At 32.3% G+C, this 26,257-nt stretch overlaps 2 protein-coding genes across 2 annotated transcripts; one reads left to right on the top strand and one right to left on the bottom strand.

The window, feature by feature from the left end:
- Window positions 1-3,480: 3,480 nt before the first annotated feature.
- Window positions 3,481-7,408, top strand: LOC142610297 (bZIP transcription factor 17). Its single transcript, XM_075782083.1, is given in 3 exon segments — window positions 3,481-5,413; window positions 6,628-7,047; window positions 7,050-7,408. Coding segments are annotated over 3 exon segments (2,277 nt in total). The 5' UTR covers window positions 3,481-3,576; the 3' UTR covers window positions 7,070-7,408.
- A 10,404-nt stretch (window positions 7,409-17,812) lies between these two features.
- Window positions 17,813-21,890, bottom strand: LOC142609979 (psbP domain-containing protein 6, chloroplastic). The gene is made up of 3 exons (XM_075781700.1): window positions 21,427-21,890; window positions 18,952-19,268; window positions 17,813-18,155 (listed from the first exon to the last, which is right to left on the bottom strand). Exons 1-3 carry the CDS (start codon window positions 21,827-21,829, stop codon window positions 17,985-17,987), a joined length of 891 nt encoding a protein of 296 aa, XP_075637815.1. The 5' UTR covers window positions 21,830-21,890; the 3' UTR covers window positions 17,813-17,984.
- Window positions 21,891-26,257: the final 4,367 nt, after the last annotated feature.

The following is a 26,257-nucleotide window of genomic DNA, read 5'->3' as shown; positions in this document are numbered from 1 at the left end:
GCACAATCTAAAGGCTAACGTCACATTTAGTAATAGTGTTTAAACAATGAAAACTGTTGTTTAAACACCATAACACGTATTTTCATATATTTTATCACCCACATGTATTTCTATAAAATTTAAACAACATTACTAGAAATCTTTTATTAAAGAAACCCTAATTAACTGTTTTTTTTTTTTTTAACAGAGGGACGATTTCTTTAAAAAAAAAAAAAACATGCGTAGCGGAAACGGTACCCAACGACTTTCGTCAAAAGGTTAATTAAAGGAAACACACTACAAAAGAAAGCACTTTCCAGATTTTTTTTTTTTTTTTTAATGCGAATTACAACAAAATAGAATAAAGGAAATGACACGTGGCGCAAAAGTGCTAGTTCAATAACGTGTAGGGCCTTTTTTGTGGATAATAACAAATCTTCCCATCACCACGCGCTTCCTTCCGAGTCGATCATGTGGGTCGTCTCACTCATCAATGCTTGCTAGTTTCACAAGCAATTTTCACTTTTTGATGAAGTGATCTATGGAAAAAAAATTAGGCATATGAAGTATATCCCTAAATTTTTCCTTCAAGATTCACAATCTATTTTTTACAAAAATTTTCATAATTCACGAGGTGACAAATTGTAAATGACAAATAACAAAATTGAGATTTTATTGTGTCTTTATAATTTCTCACGTTGTTAATATACACAATTGAACATATCTAATTTCCTAATTTGTGAGTAGTGGTGACTGCAAAAAAAATTTTTAGGTAGTTATTAAAAAACTTAAATTAAAAAGAATTTTAATAAAAAGAGACTTAGAATATATCGACTTATCTACATGAATAAAAATACACAAATACATGAAGTTTTAGTGTTTTACAATTTATTTCTACGAATTTTCATTATTTTGAAATGATCACATGCTAATTTATTATCAATTGTTAATGTGAATAAGTGTAACCATTTTATATTTTATTAAGTTGGTATAATTTTTTTTATGCAATTGTCATTATCTACTTGTCATTATTTATTAATAATATTTTAAACTAATTGATAAAACTCAACCCATTGGCACGGTATTAATTATTGACTCACACAACTGCACTTATTCATACATAAATAATATACTAAGTGTCTACTTAATCAATTAAATGCTTAAATAATCATTAATTTTTTTTCTTGATTTGATTTTATAACAAAAAATTATTATAACATGACAACAATACTCACACATGTAACAAACCTTTTATATTTCCTAATTATTAAGGCCATATTTGGTAGACTGTAATATGTGATGTAATGTAATAGTTATTCATATGGTTTAGTTATTTTTTAGTTTGGTTATGTTTTTATTACAAGGAATAATCATTTCTCATGAATAGCTATTCTTCAAAATGAGAAATAAATTTTCCTCTTTAAAATGTTGCATTAGTTATTCCTTAGTAAGTGCAATAATTTCAAAACTTAATATATTTCCAAGTAAACAAACTTTCCCTATACATCTAACAATTATAAAAATAAAAAATCATAAAAAATAAAACATATCTCTCTTAAATTTAAAAATAACAAATTTTAAGGAAATATAATTGTAAGAAATTTCCTGAAATAAATATTAAGTTTCATTCTAATGTTATAACTCACAACCAAACTAATGAATAGGTTTAATTATTACATTACAATACATTTTATTCCTAGTAATAAAGATTATAATTCCTGTTGTATTTCTCATTCAGTGTACCAACGTACCCTAAATTATATTATATTTATATTATACAGACGCACACATTCACGCACATCACAATTCACACAAATAACATTATAACAAAATAATAATTATAATAATAACAGCACATGGTCATTATTAGATACACACTTGCACACATATAATATAAATTTTATAATAAAGAGAGAAACACTCGTAACTCACAAACACCCATTATTTACTCTTAGAATTGGAGATACCAAGACAATCAAATAAAGAAAAGAGATGAGATAAGATTAGAATGAGATCAAAGATCAAATTAGAGAGAGAAAGAGAGAGAGAGAGAGAGAGTATGTGTGTGCGTGTGTGTGTAATCTGTGTTATTGTTTGGTTTTGGGTTCTTGATATAAGATTAGGGTGTGCAAAACTATTTTCAAAGGTAAATTAAACAAGTAAAAAAAAAAAAAAAATATATATATATATATATATATATATATATATTGGGTTGTTGATATAAGATTAGGGTGTGCAAAACTATTTTCAAAGGTAAATTAAACAAGTACTATATATATATATATATATAAGTCAGGGATTCATTTGAACCCCCTAAATAGCAGCTAGTGTTGCGCCGCAGTCCCTGCTTGTGAGTGATGGAAAAAGATTAGTGGACTTAAGTAAAAAATTAAAGCTATAAAAAAAAAAATCATTTAGACTGGACTTATTGACCAGATTGGACTGAAAATTTGGTCTTGTTTGATCTTTTGAGGGATTTGAGTCCTAGTTCTCCATTTTTAAAAATTTGGGTTTTGATCCTAATTCTAGTTTTGCAAAAAATTAGACCAAGCTAGACCAATTCTATATCCATATAAATTTATAATATATATATATATATATATATATTATAAAAACCTAATAACCTATATCTCCAATTCTTTCCTTTTGATTTTATTCTAATACAATTGAGCATATACTTGGGTTTTTATTTTATTTTTTATTCTTTACTTTAAATTTTATTATTTTTTTATAACCAAAATTATCTGCAAAAACCCAAAAAAATTGTTGGCCTAATAGTGCGCAACCTAGGATTGTAATCCATACCAACTGACCAAGATCAATTAAGATTGATCACTTATTCAATCAGGTTTAGTATAGGCTTTTATAGAATTGCACATAATTGTTTAGTCCAGAAAATGCAAAATTCAAACTAGACTAGACTATTTACACCCTTTATTAAAGAAAAAAAAATGATTGGTAAAAAGTGTTCACTACTTACCATCAAAAACTTCATCATTTTGTGAAAATGAGTTTGTCTATAAAATTATTCTTAATTTCACAATATGATATAATAGTTTATCGTGAGTGATGAATAAGAAGTGATGAACCTATTTAAAAACTTGCAAAAAATGGCAAGCTCACAAAGTCATATTGACCACTTTTGCATCTAAAAGCCCTAAATTTACGGGGAAGTCTAAGAAGAACTCAACTTTTGTATTTCCACTTTTACCACAATTACAATGAGGCTAACTACGAGTAAAGAAGAAAAAATTATGGATCTATTTGAAAGTAGTTGTTTACCAAGTTGTGGCGAATGGTGCCATCCTAGAAGAGCACTTATTTTTATTTGTTGTCTCATTGCCACGCGGCTTAAGATTAAGCATTAACATAAAAGCGCGTGACATCACGTCACGCGCAGCACATAGCCCTTAAAATTAGTATATGGATAAGGACCAGTTAAGCGGTTAAACCCAAACCCTCCCTTTAAAAACCCCCACTGCTTCCGCGCAAGTTACCATTGTAAAACCCAAACAATAAAATTTAAAAAAAAAACATTTTTTTTAGGGTTTGGGAAACTAAGAAGAACTTTCTGGGCAAAACCCCGAAGAAAAAGCCATGACTGACCATTTGGTCGTCGAGGCTCATAACCTTAATCCTAACAACAATTTGTCGTCTGAATTCGATTCTCTTCCAATTCCTCCTATGGATTCTGCGTTCTTCGAAACTAATTCCCACAACATCAACGATTCCGAAGCTTTTGATTCGGATCTCGGGTTTGGATTCGGATTCGACGACAACGCGAATTTCGAGCTTACTTTCGATGATATCGACGATTTCTACCTTCCTTCGGAGAATGAAGAGTTTATCATCTCTGAGCACTGCCTCGATTCGGTTCAGCCGGGTTTTGAAGAACAGGTCCAATCTCAACCGGTTCAGGTTTCGGACTCCATTTCGGGTTCTTCTGGGGTTTCGACCGATCATGTGGGTTCTGACGTTTCGAAATTCCTGAATTTCTCGGGTTCGGCGGGATCGGCCGAGTCCGATTATGCCGATGCCCCAGCTAGGGTTTTGAATTTCCCGTCTCCCGAATCGGGCGGGTCGGAAAGCAGCGGCGGCGGGTCGGTTTCGTCGCAGGGATCCGGGAACCGGCCGCAGTCTCCGAATGTGATCGTTGTTGATCAGATGATCAAGGTGGAGGAGGAAATGGCGTCGAAGAATTGCGTGTCGAAGAGGAAGAAAGAGCACGTGGAAGAAGGAGTCGGCGCCGATTCGAGGACCTCCAAGTACCGGAGATCGTCGGAGAGCGTGGCGAATTCGGTGAGTTTCGAGGCGGCGCCGGCGAACGAAGATGAGGAGAAGAGGAAGGCGAGGCTTATGAGGAATCGAGAGAGCGCCCAGTTGTCGAGGCAGAGGAAGAAGCATTATGTGGAGGAGTTGGAAGATAAGGTAAGGAGTATGCACTCTACAATTGCTGAATTGAATAGTAAGATTTCGTATATTATGGCCGAAAATGCCACATTGCGCCAGCAATTGAGTGGCAGTGTGCAGCCCCATCCGGGAATGTACCCACATCCCGCTGCAATGGCGCCCATGGGGTACCCGTGGATGCCGCATTGTGCCCCTTATGTTGTTAAACAACAAGGGTCTCAAGTTCCTTTGGTTCCTATACCGAGGCTGAAACCACAGCAGCCTGTACCGGCGCCTAAGGTGAAGAAGACGGAGAATAGGAAGAGTGAGGGGAAAACTAAGAAGGTTGCCAGTGTTAGTTTCCTGGGTTTGTTGTTTTTCGTCATGCTTTTTGGTGGGTTGGTTCCTTTTGTCAATGTTAGGTATGGAGGAATAGGGGACAAAGTTCCTGGAGGGGTTGGTTATGTTAGTGATAGGTTCTATGATCGACAACTTGGGAGGGTTTTGAGTGTTAACGAATATTCAAATGGGTCTGGAGGAAGTGTAGGAGGTGGATTTTCTAGTGGGGAATTTGATAATCCTAGCAGAGTAAATTATGTGAGAGGACGTGTACGAATCGAAGAGTATGAACGGAAAAGACAAGGATCACAACCTTTACCAGGTTCAGATGAATCTGTTCGTTTGGGCAACGGTAGTGAGCCTCTTGTTGCATCTTTATATGTGCCGAGGAATGATAAGCTTGTGAAGATTGATGGGAACTTGATAATTCACTCTGTTCTTGCCAGTGAGAAAGCTATGGCATCTCAGGCTGAACCTGAAAAGAAAGACAATAAAGAAACTGGTCTGGCAATTCATAGGGATTTGGCACAGGCATTGGCAATTCCAGAAGTTGGAGGGAATAGAGGGAGACATTCTCATGTATACAGAAATCCCACAGGAGGGCAGAAGGCTCTTGCCTCTGGTTCAGCTGATACTCTGAAGGACAATTTGAAGTCGACTTCAGCTGATGGTAAGCTGCAACAGTGGTTCCGTGAAGGTCTTGCAGGTAATAATTTTTCTGCTCTCACTTTGCCAATAATTCTTGTTTGCATATATATTAGGGTGCTTACTGATATGTTCTATGCTTTGAATAGTTTTTATGTCATAATTTAATGGCAAGCTACCAATTCTCCACTGGCTGAAATAGACCTCTGTGTTTAGTCTTGGTTTTGATGACAGGCCTTGAAGTTGAACCTTGTTGGCAGTGTATGAATTATGACATTTGGAATAGTGGAAATTACCCCTAAAGTGTATAGGAGTGGAACATTTGATTTATTTTTGACAATGCACAAATATTATGCCTCCCCCTCCCTCCTCGAAATGTGTTTATACTCTTTTTAGCAAGTTTTGTGGTGGCACTCCTTGTTGCTTGTGGACGATATATCAAATCTAATTTTCCAAGTTAAGTGAACAGCATTCACTGACTTGACCCACTGGAAATAGTTCAACTCAATTCTTCCACTTTTGCAAAATACTAATAAAACATATTTTATTTATATATTTATTTGCAAAAGTCCAAGAAAACATATTTTGTGTCTTGACATGAAGCGCTTATCTGGTCATCTTTATTTTTGAGAAGTGACATTAAGCCCATACCTCACATGCTTTCTAATTTCAGGAATTCATCGAATATGGTGTCCTGCTATTCCTCCATATCACTGACCTTTTTTGGCCTACTTTATTGATGTTTGTTTGTCTGACCTTATGATTAAGAGTGAAGTACATTAATCTCAACAATTGATTGAGATTAATGTACCCATATATATATATATATATAGTGTTTTGTCATATACCCATTTAGTTGGAATTATTAGGGAATATGTAAATGCAGACCCAGAGCCTAAAATAGGGCAACATTTAATTTAGTGAGTGCACCAGTACTAGCCTCTGATGCACCTAAACTTTGTGCTCCTGACATTCTGACGTTCAAATCATATATTTCATATACTGTCTTACTAGTAGGTCTGTTCTGTTGCAAGAGAATGATTAACTGTTGTTACCTTCTCATTCAAGAGAGCACTTGCCTGTACATTTTGGCTGTCATTTCTGGGGGGTCTGTGCTGGGCTGCAAGTTGGGTCGATGGTGGCAGTTTATCTCATGTTTCCAGTGTCCATGCATGTTCTCCTCACTAAAACTGGATTTGAAATTTGGCGATCTGTTATGCTTAGAACTAATCAAAAATACTTTGTTAAATACTTATGGTTCTCTTCCTTTTACAGGTCCAATGTTGAGTTCTGGCATGTGCACTGAGGTGTTCCAGTTTGATGCCTCTCCAGCTTCTGCTCCAGGAGCTATAATTCCAGCATCCTCAGTTTCCAATGTTCCTGCAAAACACCTTAAGAATGCTACTCGCCTTAGCAAGGGGAGGAATAGAAGGATCCTCAATCGTCTTCCAATTCCTGTGGCTGGATCCAATTATAACATTACTGAAGAGCACGTGAGAAATAGTTCTCAGAAGGAAAGCTTTCAAGGTAATAAATCTTCTTCTATGATTGTTTCTGTGCTTGTTGATCCCAGAGAAGCTGGAGATAGTGAGGTTGATGGCATGATTGCACCAAAGTCGCTTTCGCGGATTTTTGTAGTTGTGCTTATGGACAGTGTGAAGTATGTCACTTACTCTTGTGTGCTTCCACGGTCTGGTCTCATCTAGTGACAACTTGAAAGAGGAGAGTAGATTTTGGTGATATGGAATAACAGCAGCATCCAACTCTAGCTCCCAGTTTTGTATATAACAGATAATAAGCAGCTTTAATAGCTTTCTTAGCCTTTAGATGTACTCTAAATTACCTAAACTTCTGTTAACTTCGGCTTGTTAGGATATACTATAATGTTCTTTGGTTGAGATGTAGAACATTAGCCCTGAGGTCTCTTCAAATGGATGTGCGGCTGTTGTTCTCTCTCTAGTGTCTAGTGCTCTACTCTGTAGCATGTCATAATGTTGTACTGATTGCAGACATTTGACTAAATATATGAAATTGGAATAACTTATTTGGTGTATTCTTATATTATAAGTTCAATCTAGATGAATGGTGTTTATCACTGTCGATCAAACGAGACTATGCTTTCTTTGTGTTGGTAAGAAGAGGTATTGATTCTAAAGCTGGATGGTTTGTTGAGAGGAAATTAAAGTTGTCCTTTTGGTAAAAGGGTCTTAAAAAAGGGTAAAGATTGGTCTTGAAATAGGTTTCAAAAATGTTTTTTAAATAGTTTTTAAATGTGAAAAGAGATGCTAAGAGCCTCATAGCTTGTTTGGGAGGAGGGAGAGAAATGAATGAAATGGAAAAGAATAAAAAGAATAATTTTAGAATATTTATTTTCTTTTCTTGTTCGTTAATAGAAGGAATGAAAAATTCATTTTCTTGTTTGGGAGTGTAAATGGGAGGGAATGAAAATATGGAATGAATGTTTCCTTTCACTCATTTCATTCCCTTCTATCTATTTCTTTCTATTTTCTTAAAATTTCAAATTTTCATTTTCTTTAAAATTGGGAGGAAATAAAGGAAATAAAAATTATATTTAATGATTTTTTATTTTTTACTAAAACTTTTAATTTTTTTTTATATATTTAGCTATTTGTTTTAAAATAAGAGTCTAATAGTAATATTGTCATAAAATAATTTTATTAATTTCTTTTTACGTTACTCCAAAAAAAAAAAAAAAAACTTACCATCTATTTTTCTTTATTTCTTTATTTTAAAACAATAAAAAAAGTTACTTAATTTACCCATTTCTATTCCATTATTTTAAAATAATCAAATAATGTTATTTAATTTAATTTCATTACATTCAATTTTTTTCCATTACCTAATTTCATAGATTTTTTTATAAAATGAAGTGTTGGAGCTCAACTAATACATTTTAATGTTTTCAATGGAGATGTCCATATTTAAATATTCCCTCTTCCAACTAACGAATTATTTTTTTAAAAAAAAGGGTTAAAGAAGACAATATTTATTTGGCAAATGTATCTTTACTTCAAGCATTAATTAAAAATACAAACCCGATCTTGAAAACACAAACAGTTTTTAATATTTGCGCAAAAAATTTGAGTAGCCATTTTTAAGTTTGGTCTTTGGAAAAAAAAAAAAAAAACCGTTTTAAAATTTCCAACCAAATAATCATTTAAGTTGCATAAAAAAAGTTGTGTGAATTTAATCCATTCCCTAATTCTACGTGAACATGAAGAGCTGATAATTATTTGACCTCCTTTTATTTATTTATACTGAGGTAGGGAAATAGTATCCGCCCATTTCAATGGTTACGTGTTTCTTTGGTTACGTGTTTCTTTTTTCTTTTTCTTTTTTTTTTAATTATAAATATTTTTTTATTAAAAGAGTTTCAACTTATGGCGTCTGCTTCTGAATTTCAGATATATTCAACCATCAGAGACATCTGAATTTCAGATATATTCAACCATCAGAGACATAACCAGTTGAGCTAACTAGGACTTATAATATTTTGGTTACATGTTTACCAATTTTTGATTACATGTTTGTTTTAAGAGAAGTACTACACCCATAATATTTTCATAACAAATCATAGGTGGTAAGTTGTTATTAGTTCTTATTTGAATTTACAACTTAAATTATTTTGTTGTCTACTCATAACAACCAATAACAAACTGTCTCTTATGATTTATTGTGAAAATTAGGGGTATGTACAGGTTGGATTGGGCAGGTAAATGCCAATATTTCTATCTAATCTGCCACTAGCGGGTTGGGAAAATTATAATCCACCACTGACTCACCAAAGTTTAAATTTGGTGGATTGGTTACAAATTTTGGCCGTTTCAACTCAGCGGGTTAGGCGGGTTGGGCAGGTTGACATTAACAATGTTCTTTTTAAAAAAAAAATTTATCACAAACTACAATTTGTTATTGAATAATCTTAAATATAACTACTGCACACAAAAATTAAAGTTAGATTTTATTGAATAATCTCAATTTCAACACAAAAATAGCGTTAAAAGAAAGAGATATGTCATCTCTAATAGACCTGTCTCTATAAAAAAAGAAAAAAAAAAAAAAGTAAGTTGTTGCCTTACAACTGAGAAAAATTAAATCAACAAACCCAAAGTCTTAACATTCCCAAAGTCATACCAATTGTTCAAAATAATAACATATCAACATAACAAATAAACTTTTGAATGGTATGTATGTTTTTAAAAACAATTATCACAAACTACAATCAATATATATATAAAAGCAGAGACCTCATGTGGGAGTGCATGAAGTCCTGCCATGTGGCGCTCTATTAGAGCTCTATTAGTGTAATTATTGCATTTGACCTTTCACTTCACCTCCTCTTAAAAAGTTAATTTTTACATGCATTTAGAAATAGAAACAATGGAGGTTATTAATTGCTTCAGCAAAAACAGTTCATCTCTTTCTCTTTCTTAACTCTTCAATTCCCCCTTTATATTCACTAACGTGTTTCTTTTGAAATCAGTATCTATATCTATCTACAACCTTTACAACTTGCAAGACACCAAGGAAAATGAATTGGTGTAACACTTCTTTGGAGAATAACCAAAATCCTATTAGATACCTCCGTCCTTTCTTCCTCCATTGATGCCAATTTGCTTCAAGTGTTATATCTCCTTCTCAGAGCTATGCTTCGGGTCCTAAATTGAATCGTAAGTTAATTCTTCCAATAAAAGATGGGTATATAATCTCTAGAATCTCTCTTAAATCTTTGCTTTATTATTTTGATCTCTTTAAGTTTCGCTTTATTATTTGGTTTGGACTCATGCAACTACATTTTTGTTACGTGCACGCAAGTTATTTGATAAAATAGCCAAGTGTTTTGTTGTAGACAACAATTAATGTAGAAGCAATTGCTAATCCTATGAACCGCATGCCTTTGATGGCCTTGATTACTGCTGACCTTCCTGTAGGTCTCAATAGGGAAAGGTAAAGGTTCCACTTCAATCTTTGAATTAATATTTTAATTTATTCTCAACACATTTTTTCTTTCTTTTTATCTTCTAATTTCAATTTTAATTTATGATTATATGTAGCTTAGACAAGTAGTGGATAATGTTGGGAAATAAGTAATGTATGGTTGTTGCCTAGAAATGTCTTACGATAGACTAGAACAACACCATACGTATGAAATTATTGGTCTTCATGGATTATACAAATATTGTCAAAATATTGTTGGAAACCACACAAATTGGTTTGCATTTGGCCAAATACAAGTTTTGGTATGAATTTAAAAAATGATCAGCTTATATAAATTCAATTTTAGGAGTGTCAACTTTCCTAGAAGTTGATGCCCACTTATGTTAATAGACTATAATCTACTTTTCAGACTTGAGGAAAATTAATCTTTAATTTCATTAATGTAGATTTTGTTGTCTTAAGTAGCATGGGCTCGATGAGGTTCTCAGAGGAATCCAAACATTTTAGAAGATTCCACACAAAGGCATTATTTAAACTTAGCTCTTTGAACAATATTACGTATGATTTGCATTTCCTATTGCATACTAAAGTTAAGGACACTATGCTTTGCATATGAGATTGACCACCTCATATGTTCCGAAAATAAAAACACAAGAACATGATTTGATTGTTATAGTTGCTTTTATTAGTTTAAATTTTAAAGATTATTCTCCTTGCTATTACTTTTTGGCTTTTATTATACTTTTATAGAAGTTATTATATTCAGCTGTAGTGACCATGCTAGCTAAATCTGGAACAAATATTTCAAATATGTGATAGAAATTATCATATACAAGGTACTTTCTCCTTTTCTTTTCTTTTTCTTTTCATTTTTCTTTTTATTTTTTAAAATTTTGTGCACATGTCAGGTCTTCATGATATTGATAATTGCTATATATTGTCTTAGTTCATACTCTGTTAAGAGCATTCCCAATGCTTATGCAAAAAAAAAAAAAAAAAGTGTTGTCTCACCAAAAGGCCATTTGATTTATATTACATTACTACTCTTACAACAGACCTTACATCATATTCTTTATTTTACAATACACCATATTAAAATAAATTTTTACACCTAACACAGGTCATGTGTGTTTGAGTGGCAGAAAAAGAATAAAAAAGGATTATGCGTGTTTGAGAGAAATATAAAGTAAGAGAGAGAATAAAAAAAGGAAAAAAAAAAAAAAAACGAATGCATAGGTTATATAGTATCATCTAAAAATACATAATACTATAACAATGTTTTAAAATTTGCTACAGGAATGCGAGACCGGTTATGTAAGGCTCCTTTTTTCTTTTTCTTTTTTTAGTGAAAATCCTTACATACTTTGCATTTCATCCGGTTTTAAAGGACTAGATGAGAATGCTTTAATATTCTCTTTATTAAACTATTATTATGTACTGGTAAGAGTGAAATTGTCGTGTCTTGAAGATTTCAATTTAAAATTCTAATCATCTATCATTCTATACCAACTGCACAAACCAATTTGGTTCAAATCAAATAGATGAAAATCATGATGGTTATCTAGGAAAAAATAATTATTGATATGTTGAATTTTTCATTTCCTTATGGATATTTTTGAGCATGCATTATTGACAGAAAATATTGCATTTATATCTTTTTATACTTACAAACATGTCAATATTTTTTTAAGGTTGAAGCATTTCCTGAAAAGCCAAATGTATGGTACTTGGATTCTTGACTCATAGAAGTGGGGATGTTTGAGGGACTTTTGGTTCTTGATCGGGTAAGGCTTCATTGTCCATAAGATGTAACTGAAAGCATATGAGTTTAAATAGAAATAATGATTGTAGAAGGTGTGTAGAGGTTTATGCTTTTCTATGGACAAATTGATGTTTGGTTTTGCTATAGGGCTTGAAGGCTTTATATGGAACTCTTGGTTTAACTATATTTTCTTGCAAGATATTCACACAATATAAAAATTTTCATGCCTATTTCAATCAAGTGTTCTTTCTCCTCTGATTTTAACTTAGCTCTTTATCAATGTTGATTTTTTGTCGTTTTTTGAGATATGCCTTTCATTCCAAAAAAGAAAAAAAAAAGATATTAATCTTTTCATTCTTGATCAATTTTGAATGTTATTTGGATGTAGTTAAGCATCAGGGAATTAGGGGAGTAGACCTCATTTTAGTTCATGTGGTTATTAATGAACTTAGTGTAAGACAATGAATTAAAAGGTCTAAGTTTACATGTGCTGAAGAAGAAATTTATGCAATCTTAGAAGGTGGAGCATTCAAACAATGATGCTATAGTACTATAAAGATTGAAAATTTGCTTTTTTAATTAATAATAACGTATAGTTTTAAGGCAAGTATATGCTTATATTTGGCAAGTTGTTAAAGTACAAAATGTTCTATGTATGATGAAAATTTGAAAGTTTTATTGGGGGATCCAAATATATGTGTTTTGGAATCACTTTTCAACCATTGTGGATTCAGTTTGTTAAATGTGCATATTGCAAAAGGCCATATTCATATTAGTTTGGGAGACTTACAAAAAAAAAAACATAGTGTTGCCAAATTTGAATTTGGCACTAACTGTAGTCCTAGAAAAATTTATTAATTTTGAGCTTAATAGGATTTGATCAAACATTGAAATGTGGAGGACGGTGGTACTTTTTTTTAATGCTGATTTCTTTAATTTCTTAGAGGTTGTAAATATATGTCTCATTACCCTTCTACAATTCATGATAAAAACACTACACAACAAATGATACCCAACTTTGGAATAAAAACACGGCTAGAGACTAAGGTTTAGTTTGAATTTAGTTTTACTAGCAAGCTTCGTAGATTAACTATTATGTTAAGGTTAGACGTTTTGAACTTGTGAGTTTTGTAAAGATTGTGATTAACTGTGAGTGTTTGGGATGTGTTTTTTTGTTTTAGAATTAAGAAGAAAGAGAAAGACACATTTTATATCAATTTTTATTCTACAATATTTCTCCAAAGTTGTTTTCTTATTTCTCATTAATTATAATGGATATGTGTATGTAATGTATAATTGTTGCTTCTTATGACGAACTCATTACTAACAAAATTCTATAATAATTATGTCATATAATATATGTACAGCATTCTCTAAAGCCTTCTTACATAAAACATTACAACATTATCCGTGCTTTGCACGGGTAACTTACTAGTATATATAAAAGCAGAGACCTCATATGAGAGTGCATGAAGTCCTGCCACATGGCATTCTAATATTACATTTTACCTTTTTTACCTTTTTTCATTAAGTTTTTTTAACCGTTATCCAATAGATCATAATAACTCATTTTTATTATTATATAAATAGCATTTTTTACCTTTTTTATTATGTTTTTTTTACTGTTACCCAATAGATCATAATAACTTCTTTTTACTGTCCTACCACATGGCATTCTAATATTGTATTTAACCTTTTTTACTTTTTTTCATTAAGTTTTTTTAACCGTTACCCAATAGATCATAGTAACTTATTTTTACTATTATATAAATTTAGTATTTTTTACCTCTTTTTATTAAATTTTTTTTATTGTTACCCAATAGATCATAGTAACTTTTTTTTACTATTATATAAAATATGAGTTGTTCTTGACAATTAGACCTATTAGACCAAAATTAATTCACTATAAAATAAACTACATTTTAAAAGTAGACCAAACCTTATGAAAAACTCAAGCCAGTTCTTACCTTACATATTATGACCCAAGTTTGACCCTTCCCACGTGTAAATTAAAGCAAAAACTCTTACCCTCTTACAAACTCTCTTCTTCCTCCCCCACGTATAGGTGATACTTCTAGAAAATCTCATCCTCATGAAATCATGATTTCATTTTTACCCAATTTCAATTCAATATGCGTTTGTCTATTAATAATGTTCTATGCAATTTATGCAGACAAATTCTCTGTCATCGACCAGTGCAACAAAAATATATATAAATCTTAAGATCTTTGAGGTTGCTGAAATAATTGACAAATACATATTTCTAAAATTTATAATAACAAAAAAGTCTAATAAATATCATATACTATCTCACAAAATGCCATTAACTTAATATTTTCTTTAAAAAAATTCAATGATAAGAATGGTAAAAAACATGATCCTATACAAGAAATACCAAAAATACATGCAAAAAAAGTTTCAGAGGATTTATCTTTAAATATTATGAAGACAATAGTAAAGATAAAATGCATTGAATGAGATCCTACGAAATAGGTTTGTTAATCATTTCAATTTATACTCATCATTTACGTAAAAAAATAATCATACATCATATTATTTACATTAAAAAAATAATACATATTAATTTCAAAGTTCATTGCAAGATGTAAACTGTTAGGGTATTGCAATAATAAGTGATATTGATACAACAATAAGTTGGTATTACATTTTATGCGTACTTTGTGAAAGGAATGTCAAACCACATGCAAAATCATTTTGGTATGCTAAATGTGAAACAAAAATAAATCTTTCTATCCCAAAGTTAGAGGCACTAACATTAACTACATACCCTCCAAATATTTATAATATATTTATCTCACTATAACTACTATATATATACAATTGCAAACTACTTCAGATACATGATTTAAATTGAAGTTTTTTATGCAACTATCAAAACAAATTTAGTGATATTTGATTGAGATGCCGAGAAAATCCTAATTGAATTTACAAGATATTTTGCTGAAAAATAAACTGAGATACAACTTATTTAAATTATTGTAAAAATATTGATATTGGAGAAACAATTCCGCGTGATTTGTAAAAAAAAAAAAAAATTTATGAAAAAAATGGATTTCTCTACTTCATTTGAATGAATTCAATCTAAAGGGTGGTTTTGAAAATTACATAGTTGCTAAGATTTTTGATGCACCTTCAAATGATAAAAAGGTATGGAAGAAAAAAAAAATACACAATTCAATATGCTATATTAATTCTTTGCACTGCACTATTCCAAAATCAACAAAAAATAAAAATAAAAATATTTACAAAAACTGTAACATCATTAAAATTTAATATAAATGCAAATACTATGAAAAATCTTAGCGACAAAATCCAAACTTTGTAATATCTAATTAAGAATCTCTCGATGCCAATTCATTAGTGATTAACACAAATGATGCAACAAAAGGAAAAAAAAAATGATGAAAGCTCAAAAATTGAACAAATATGAACGGACTAAACTTCAAATGTTGAAGATATAGAAATTGATGATGATAACAAGCATCACCATACCTTAATAACAAAGATTGAAAAAAAAAAAAATCGTAATGAAGTTTTTTATTACATCATATAATAAAAATCAATAATATAGAATGAATTAATATGTTTTTATCAGCTCTTATTATACAATATTACTCCAAGTAGTTTTAATTATTGCTCATTACTTGAACAAAATAATTATAATAGATATATGTGAGCAATTTATAATTGTTACTTTTTATGATGAACTCATTACTAACAAAGTTTTATAATAAATATACTATAATATATGTCTAATATTTTCCAAAAATAAATTTACATAAAACACTACAACATTATCCGTGCATTGCACGGAAAACTTACTAGCTAGTTACTAAATATAGAGTGTGTGTGTGTGTGTGTGTGTGTACATACACACACACACTTTTGATAAACTATAGAGTATATTTACTTACATACAAGTATAACCAACCTTGGTGCTTAAACTAACCGTATTACAAACTATAAGAACCACTGAGAGTATTACACGTGCATAACAGTATAACTAACTCTATAATTAGAAACTAAATGACCTCCAGCTTTTAAAAAAGGTTGAGGAAGAAAAAGAAAAAACAACAAGAAAAAGGGAGGGAGAGAAAATGGTCAAGGGTGAAGGCTAAATACAGAGTGTAGTATATGACTGAAGTGCGTTTAGGGTTTCAATTCTAACTTTTTATATTTTGTTTAAGGAATTTTTTTTATACAAGATAGAATTCTACTCTAACCTAATCTAAGTGTATATGCCTGTGAAACTTCCTCCTAGAGACTTGAATTCCGGCTCTTACCCCCCACACTCTACAAGTACTTATACTTGCGGAGTGACCATCACACCAAGGGTGTGCGGTGGTTTGTTAAAGGAATTGATTATTGATTAGCGGTAAAAATTGATTAACTTTAAATACAGAATATACAGTTGAAAATTTGAACTAATATATATATATATATTGGATTGCAACGTGTTGGCAATTTTTCAATCCATTACCCAACCCAATCCGCTATTTTGAGGATCTAACCTGCCTAACCCAAACCACCTAACTTAATGACGCACATGAGGCGAGCTGGTTGGTTGCGGGTCAAGCAAATATTTTCCACCCTAGTTATGAACACAATATTTCTCTTCTTTTAAAGATGGATTACTGGCGTAAAAATTTTAGGCCACATAGATATATATATATATATTTTTCCCAAAAAAAGTGTCTCCATTAATGTGCAAGAAAAACTAGTTTTCTCTTGCTCTCTAGCAGTCGTCTCTTGCTCAACTGCTCAAGCGACCCACTGCAACACCTACCACACCGCAACCCATCTCTCTCTGGTTGACTTTTTTCAATTTTCATATATATATATATATATATATATATATATATATTCTTTTCTTTTTCAGTGCATTTTGATTAATAGCGGATTTTGGTATTCTAGATTTGGTTGTATTGTGAATTTTGTGGGATTATAGTGTGTTAATAAAATTTGTGATTTCAAAGCATTTTCATCACCCATTAAACACATGAAAATATTTTCCAGAAAATAATTTCAGTTAAATATTTTACATCTATACATCTCCCTTTCTCTGAGAGAAATTTGAGAACTAATCCAAGGGGAATTGTAGAGTTGTGGGGAGACGCATATAGAGTTGGGGTGAGGGAAGTATATATATGGTTCCACCTTAGCTTACATTGTGACCACTTGACCTTACAGAATTTTGTAGGGTTAAATGGCATTACGGTCTCATTTATGTAGCGATTAATAAAATTATCCACCTGTATTATTTAAAAAATTCACATGGCTCAATGAAAAAGTCGTGTGGATTGTTTTACCAATCACTATGTAGTAGATTAGAGAAATTTTCATCCAAAGTTGGAGATAAACTTTTTCCTTAGATGTTCGTTTCATAGTCCTTTTTCCATGTGTATTAAAGAGTTCACCAATAATTCTCCGAATTATCCATTTCCCACATATCTTGCTTGGGTCTGCACTGTTCAGAATCTTGCTGATGAAGCAATGCACAGAGCCCACAGAGAATTGGTTGACCCTAGTTGGGGAATAAAATTGATGCAATGGATGCCAATAAAAAGAGGTAGAAGTTTGACACCACGTTGTAACAAGCCTAGTCACTCGGGGTTCTTGGTTCCTAGATTTCTTCAGTAGTACACACCATGTTGTAGTTTGATTGAAGTATTCAGATTAGCAACTACAATAAGATACTTTCAATCATCTGAAAAATGGTTTCTATGTAAACTCAATCATCCATAGCAATTCAAATGTTCGCTAAAATTTGATCTCTGGTATCAACATTCCAACATCAAAAAAACCGCAAAAATTCAACAATTGATAACATGCTTTCGGCTTTAGTGATTTGTACATTTGAAAGTCAAAAAGTAACAAATTGAAGAGAGAGCTACACTTGAAAGGAATCAAGCATGGCTTTTAGAGTTTTCTCAGATTCTTTCCACTGTTTATCATTTGCGCTAGCTACAAATAAGACGACGGTGTTCCCCTTTGCTGTTGCCTTCGCAAGATTATGTGAACCCGTCAAAGCAAAAGGAGTCTCAAGCACATATTTGTAATACTGGACATCAAAATATGGGAAGTTGTTAAAAGAAGTATTTCAATAGAAACTTAAGTGATGTAACATTAACAAAAGTTACACACAGTGCGCATCGAACAGTAGCCATCACACACGCATATTGCTTTTTTCTAATTCACACTTAATTTTCACAAGCAACATCAAACAAACATCCAGATTAAAGAAATGAAATATACTTGCTTATATCCAAGCGTTTGTGGGATAAATCACTCTTGATTTAAGAAGCAATAAGTGTTAGCACTTAGCAGTCATTGTAACATATGAAAATGAGACAAACACCTTCAAATTTCTTTAAAAATTTTCAAGTGACTCACTATTCTAAATCATTAACCTCTCTCGACATATCATTTTCCACAAATATTACAAAATAATCTCTAGTTTTTTTTTTCTTCTCTTATTGTCAACATGTGTTGGAGACAACATGTCTAACATCCTTGCCCAAATATATGTTATGACAAAGTAAAGCAAGTTTCATACATAAGCAAACCTCACAGCAATATGAATCTGCAGTAATACTGGCAGTGTTACTATATTCATCTGATAAAATATTTGCACATGCTCCAGTGTCCCTTTAAACTGGAACAAATCCTGATTCAATTCCTCTGCTTTTTCTACCGTTTGGAACATACACAACCAAATAGTGCTTATCCGTGTCCTATTTCTAGTTTCTTTTCCTACTTACAAGCAAAAAGAAAAGAATGAGAACTGACCATAAATGACAACAGAAGAATTACAATAGCAAATCATATGGTAAGTAATGTAGTAAAAAGAGTTGTACCGTTTGATCACCAAGCTTTTCAACTGATGACTCAAGGAGTTCATCTGGATCATATGAATTTCCAGTAACAAAAGGGCCAAGAGAAGCAATGAGCTTCTCAGGGCTCCCAATTTCTTCAATCGATGAATTGGGTTTATTGGTCAGGCGTATCAAAGGTGAAGCCACTACCTGGACTTTTCCTTGTTTCTCATCTTCGAATTTCACCTCCACCCAAGGCTCTGCACATTTTGGCTGGCAGTAATTACCAGATAATATATTTGCTATTCGCAATTGCTTCCAAGTTGGTGGGAGGATGAACTGGTAGGGCTGCACATTTCCTGCAAAGAACTAAATCTCAAGTATCATTAGCATATACAAAAAAAAAGAAGAAAAAAACTGAATAATTAAAAAACAATGCTAGAGAAATATTGGATTATTAATTTATTTAGAGGGTATATTTATTATTAGTAATAGAGAATATTAGAATCTAGATTCTAAAATCTATTTCATTCTGTAACTCTGAATTGTCTAGTTAAAAATGAATCGCAGCAACGGCATTTGATATGCACATTGTGGTATACATTGTTCATTACATATTTGATTATGTATTTGGTCAAATTATTTTTAGTTTTCATGTAATACTTATCAACAAAGTGAGGTTTCAGTCAGTTGATGGTGATGACAACAATGGAAACAAGCAAAGCGTCAACTATGGTTGCAGGATTTGAGGCCTTAGGAAGGTGGAATATAGCAGTGGTAAAGGCATTGTAGTTGTGACCAGCCTAATAGCAGTGCTAAAGGCAGCAAAGATGATCAGAATGCTGCTGGTATTTGGAACTATAGCAGTATGGTTTTGGCAATTGTTATTGTGGGATGGACGGTGGTGGTAATAATTACATGGCTGTGATAGAATTGCCATTGCTCTATTGGTCATAACAAGAGTTGGAGTGTGCAGGAAAAGCTGATGTTGTTGGCCATGGTGCAGAAATTCAGCACTGGTAGTTGCAAATGAAGCACTGGTAGTTGCAAATGAAGCACAAAAATGTCCAATAATTAACCAAATTGGGTAAGACTGCCTAGCAATTACCTCTCCCAAACCCAGCAAAGTGGGAGCCTAGTGCTTTGGGTATGATCTTTTTATTTGTATTAACCAAAAGCCAAAAAAAAAAAAAAGAGGTTTATCATTCCTCTCATTTAGTGGTAGCATGTTTGGAAAATATTAGAGGTTAACATGTATGCCAGTGGCACAACAATTATCATGTTCCCTTAATCCTCAATACTTTATTCTGATGTTATTGTGATGCAAGGTGAAGGGACAATACTACGTATAGTTCAATAATTTAGCAACTTCTCTAATGATAGACACTGGCTGTTGTGAAAGAAACTAAATAAGATTCTCAGTGCTAATAGCAAAACTGTGATGTTTGGGAGTCTTTAGATGCTTATAGAAAATTTCAGGGCAAAAATGTTGCACTTTCATTGATTATAGGGACAACTTCTTTATGCAGAATGCTTCAATCGATTTCCTGATCTCAGGCTTCATCTGACTTGTTAGTCAACAGTTTCAGGTATCAAAGGTAGTAATGGACTCCCAACACATAATTATGTCAAAAGCTCAAATCCACTTCATTCATAGAATTCCAGATCCGTTGATATGTCGAGGAAATGCAATGAGTTGCCTTTTCAGTCCACATTCACAATGTCAGTTCCCCTAAGTTTCATGGATTTGCTTGACTTCCTATTCCTATCACCGTATAATCCTTCTAAACCTAAACATCCCTAACTCAAATTCCATTTTGATTGAGTCTATTGACATCCAGGATATGAATGCTAAGTCGATTTCTTTTTCCTGGGCATAAAACAAGGAACACCCATTTACAATTTGAACACAAACACAACATGATCCATTAAGAATCCATGTGTGTGCCTCTATAAGCTGAATCAATAAAATTCTAAACCCTCTTGATTCTTCCTTCTTCATTCTTCTAACCCAATTGAACATTCAAAAAACAAATCATAAAAACTACAAAGAAATCAAAACCTTGACCAATCACCATACTACTCGTAACACAATCAATTAGTAGATACCAGAAAATCAATGTAACAGCTATAGGTATTGATGAATTACCATTTGTCCTGAAAACTGAAATTGATAAGAAAATGGTTAACTTTTATCATTTAACCAATTTAAACCTTCCTTTATAGGATAGAATGAATCCACAGACACTAATCGAAAACTTCAAGCCCAATTTTTTCATATAAATAAGCAAACATAATAATGGAATATTAGATATTGTAGCTCTAGGTGGATAATGTAATGTTGAGGGGAGGTGGGGTTTGAACCAAATATCAAAGATGTCATTACTACTGATGAGCCATCACAATATAAATAAATACAAATCCTCTGTTGTATCTCAATGATATACACAGCATTATTCTCAGTATTCTAGAACACATATATAGTCATAAAAGAAAAGAATGAGAGGGTGTAGGTACCTGCGCGAAGAGCCGGGGTGTCTTTGGGAGAGGCTTTGAAGAGAACAAAGGAAGGGTCAGAAGGCAAAGTGGGGAGGTAAGAACCCACCTCCACTTCTTTAGCTGCAAAAGAAGGAGGTGGTTTGAGAAGAGGGAGCACTGCACCAGCTGCTGCTGCTGCTAGGCCTTTAAGCAGTACTTCTCTTCTGAGACTGAGAATGAGAGAGTTCTGACTTATATGCTGAGAAAAACTGGGTGCATTATGGGCTTTGAAGTGAAGCTGTGGAGGTTTTGGAGTACTGGCTGAGGTTGAAGTTGAGGATATGGGACTGGGAAAGCGTGGAACTGTAGAAGTAGTTGCCATTATTAGTTCAGTTGTGTTGTTTTTGAAGGGTGGGATGAGATAATGAGATGGATTTGGCATTGGTTCCCTCCCTCTCTCTTGATATAGTCTTATCCATGTTGGATGATGGTAACTGAGAGAGAGAGAGCTGATGATGACTTTGTGATCTGTATGGTATTGTATTGTATAGCCCAAGGCCCAAGGGATATTTCATTTGTTAATGGGGTTGGGCCTAAAGCTCGCAGTGTAGTAGTTTTTTACATGGGGTCCGGCCTGAAGGTCCTAGAAATATAAAATAGTGGTTTAGTGTCTGTTTTGGCTCAAACTTAAAAAGTCAGTTTATTTTATTATTTAGTTTATTTTTGTTACTATTTATGAGTTCTACTGCATTTTTGGTACTATTTATAGGTTTCACTGTACTATTTTAACTAACATTTACTTTTATCTATAGTACTTTCAGCAAAGAGTTCAGTTTCAGCAAAATAAGTGGATCTTAAACAGACTCTTAGAGTGATGAGTGTAGTAATTTATATCTGGGGCTTAGCTTGAGGGTCTAAGAATTTTTCTCTATTTTTTGTTTTGATAATTCAATATTTACAACAAGAAGGGGGATTTTAAATCTTGAATGTCATGGATATTTCAAGAAATGCCAACTAGTTGAACTACAAGGCTCTTGACTAGATTTTCTATTTTTTTTAAAAAAAATTAAAATGCCCAAGAAATATTTAGTAGCAATTTTAGACATTAAAAATAAACCAAACTATCAAGCCCATTTTTTTGGGCTAAAATGGGCAAACAAAAAATTGTTGATTTCCTTTGTAATTTAAATTGTATAGAGTATAGACTATGGAGCACATTTCATTAACCTAAGATTGATCACTCGCCCGTAACCAACCTACCCTCTCAAAGCATCGACAAATCCAATTTCAACCAACCATTCGGTAGATAGTGGGTCATAGACCCATTCTATTCAATTTGAGCAAGTTGTTTGTGTTTCTAAAAACTAGAAAACTGTTTTTAAATTGGGAATGGAATGCAAATTGGATTTTATTCCTTGCCTTCCTATTGACCTTCAAAAAAGGCAATTGAAAGAATTTTCTTTTAAAATTCTTTCATTTCATTTCCATTTCATTCCATCATCTCTCATTTCTCTCTCTGAAACAAAATGTTACTTTTTAGCTTTAGCAATTAGCAAAAAACTAAACAAGTTGAAGCCAATGTACAAAACATTTTTTAAGAGAATAAACAAATTTTTGTTTTAAAATAATATTGTGATTTAAAAATGAAACATAATTCTTTCAATTTATTTTTATTTTTATTTTTATAAAAATTTAATAAAACTTGTGTTTAAAGAAGAAAAAACTCAAAGCCTACTTAATAGAATTTCAATGACAACCACCAAAATCTCACCACATCCATGTGAATCTAAACACCCAAAAAACACTAAGTGCATTCACATTTGGATTTGAAAAAAAAAATCTCTATTTTATTTTACACTACCAAGTGGTCACTTTTTTTTTTTACAAAACCCTATGTCACATTCTTTATTTTGTAATATATTCCATTAAAACAATATATTTTCTACACATACCAACAACAACAACAACAACTGGACTGAAGAAAAAAAAAAAGAAAAAGGTTGAGACATTGCAACTTCATCACCTCAACCTACCCCCCATTCACTACTGCCATTGCCACCAAAAACCAAAACCAAACCCAACCTTGACCCAACAACACCCACACCCACACTAACACCCAAAGACCACAAAACCTTAGCAACCCCAACCCTAAGTGGCTACGGTCCACCAGATAAAAAAAATCACAGCAACAACTTGCATTAGCAACCCACCATAACCAAGCCGACAACAATGACCAACCACAACAAACGGAAGCTAACAATCACAAATAACACACAACAACATTGGATAGAAAAAAAATCCAAATCTGATAATCCCACACAATAACATTGCAACCAAGTTGTGATTAGGGGGCCATACCTATTGGGTAATGGATACCCAGACCAACCCGACCCGATAATTGTGGGTATTACCCTACCCAATTAAGCTCTGGGTATCAAGTATGGGTTTTTACCTGATGAAGTAAAAAAAATCAGTAGGCTGGATGCTCCGGACTTGAAAGGACCACTTGCTTTCTTGATGGCCTAAAAAACAAAGGAAAGCAATCAAAGGTGACCGGGATCGCCGGCCAAGAACCCTCCGATGGCAAAGTTAGTTTTTTCTCTGTATTTTTTGGAGTTCCAACTTTTTGGGAGTCGTAAAAACGTACCTTTCATTGGTCTGAACAGGTGTTTATATAGTGTCCTAGGAGCAGTTATTGGAATTGTAACCTCTCCTAGATTTGAGGAGGTCGGGGTTTCATGGATAACTTTTACAACCGTTTAGGAGTTATATCTTCTCATACAACGGTCACCGGAAGTTATGCGTAAGTCACGGAGTGGTTAAATGTACTTAGTAATTCCCAAGTATAAGGGTCTCGTCCAAGGGTCTTCATGTGAACGAATTCCTTCAGGACGGGGATGTGCACCTCCCTTGGACGAGTGATGTAGGTTTGTTTTCGTCCAAGGACGACCATGCGCGTTAGACTCATCTTGATGCTACCTTCTGGACGGCTGCTAGTGTGACGACCATGGACGGTCTGAGTGTCTTCATCCCTATCATTACCCATATCCAAATTTAGCGGATCAGGTATGGTAATTACTTGACTTGCCTTATTATATATATATATATATATATATGTGTGTGTGTGTGTGTGTGTGTGTGTGTGTATAATTTTTTTTTTATTTTAAAAAAGGTTGTATTATTGAGTGGATAGAAAACAAAACTTTAATACAAATAAATTAATTAATTAACCTCTTTTTAAATAGAGAAAAAAACAAATACAAGAACCAATATGCCTGCATCAGTTTCTTCACCCAAAAAAAAAAAAAACTACATTCTATCAAGAAATAAAAAAAGAAAATTTCGAATTTCCTTTGCAATTTACACGAAATAATATTAATATAGTACTATTATTATACATTGTAGTAGTAAACAAATTTTCTCTATATATAGGCTAAAAATTAATGATTTTATTTTGCCTTTTCTTCTAATGATAGATAGGATATAGCTATTCAAATGACATTCCAATATTAGAAATGAAAACGTATATTTGATAAGGAAAAGTATGTGATTCTCAAAAAAAGAAGACAAGGAAAGGTATGTTGTTGACATTTGTTTGATAGTTGTCACTAAACATTTAAATTTTGCATTAACTAACTTTACTTTTGGTAAAAGGATATTTTAACTAAATTTTGATTTCAATTTAAGAATAAGAAAGAGGAAAGTGAACCATAGTATGCCATGAATATTTTAACAAAAATTATGAAATACAAGGAAAATAAAGAAAACAAAAGGAAAAACTTTTAAATGTACCTCTAAACTCTCTAACCAATCAATATGTAGAGGTTGTAGAACCATTGACAATTAATTCCATATAGGAAGCAAAAGTGAAACAGTGTCAACAGTAAGACTTATTCATACCCCTAAATTTTTATCGTGTCTTTGATAATGAAGAGCAACTCTTAGGTACTCTTGAAGTATAGTGAATGATGCTCAATCCTCTCACATTTACAGTGTGGTCCACTCATTAAATCATATCCTTTTATTTTTAAATTAATGATAAGGACATTCAATGATTTATTTCTTTTGTGTGTCAAATCATATCCTTTTATATAATATTTCTAAATTAATTCAAAAAAATATATGTGAAACCATTTTCATAATACTATACTTTCTGAAAAAAAAAAAAAAAATTCATAATACTATAAAAGGAATGAGATCAAATTACTTACTCTCCTAGTTGCTCCATCCTTAATCCTTATTGTTCGAAAACATATTCATACCTACTGATTCTAAATATCACATCTATTGTGATCGGGTTGCAATGCTCTTTGAATCTACCAGGAGATTAAGACTCTTCACTAGGTACTGATGTAAAAGGGATTCAGATCCTCTAGAGTTCTTAGGGTACTCTACCAGTAGAGTTCATTAAATCCTAACCACTCTTTAATGATTTAATGGTTTAGATTCTGCCATGTCAGCATTTCATTAATAATATTCTTGAAATAATAAAATAATGTTGTAAACAAAACAATTAAGATGATTGTTAATGAAATGCTGACATGGCAAAATCTAGACCATTAAATCATTAAAGAGTGGTTAGGATTTAATGAACTCTACTTGGTAGAGTACCCTAGGAACTCTAGAGGATCTGAATCCATGTAAAAGAGGTTGTGAATCTTGTGATGCTAAAAACAATTTTAAAATGTGAAACCTTATTTTTTAGTGCACAAGCTAAAATAATTTTCCATAAATTTAAAAACATGGATTTTACTTTCACTTGTATGGAAAGTATTGATGTCATTAGTATAATTACTTTCCATAAAATACTAGATTAATGTAATTTTCTCACAAATTTTTCTTAAGAATTTATAAGGGAATATGTTAAATA

The sequence above is a fragment of the Castanea sativa genome, chromosome 9, assembly GCF_040712315.1.
Source record: "Castanea sativa cultivar Marrone di Chiusa Pesio chromosome 9, ASM4071231v1".
NCBI lineage: Eukaryota > Viridiplantae > Streptophyta > Magnoliopsida > Fagales > Fagaceae > Castanea > Castanea sativa.
The sequence above is the reverse complement of the archived record's forward strand: the minus strand, read 5'-3'. Positions and strand labels throughout refer to the sequence as shown.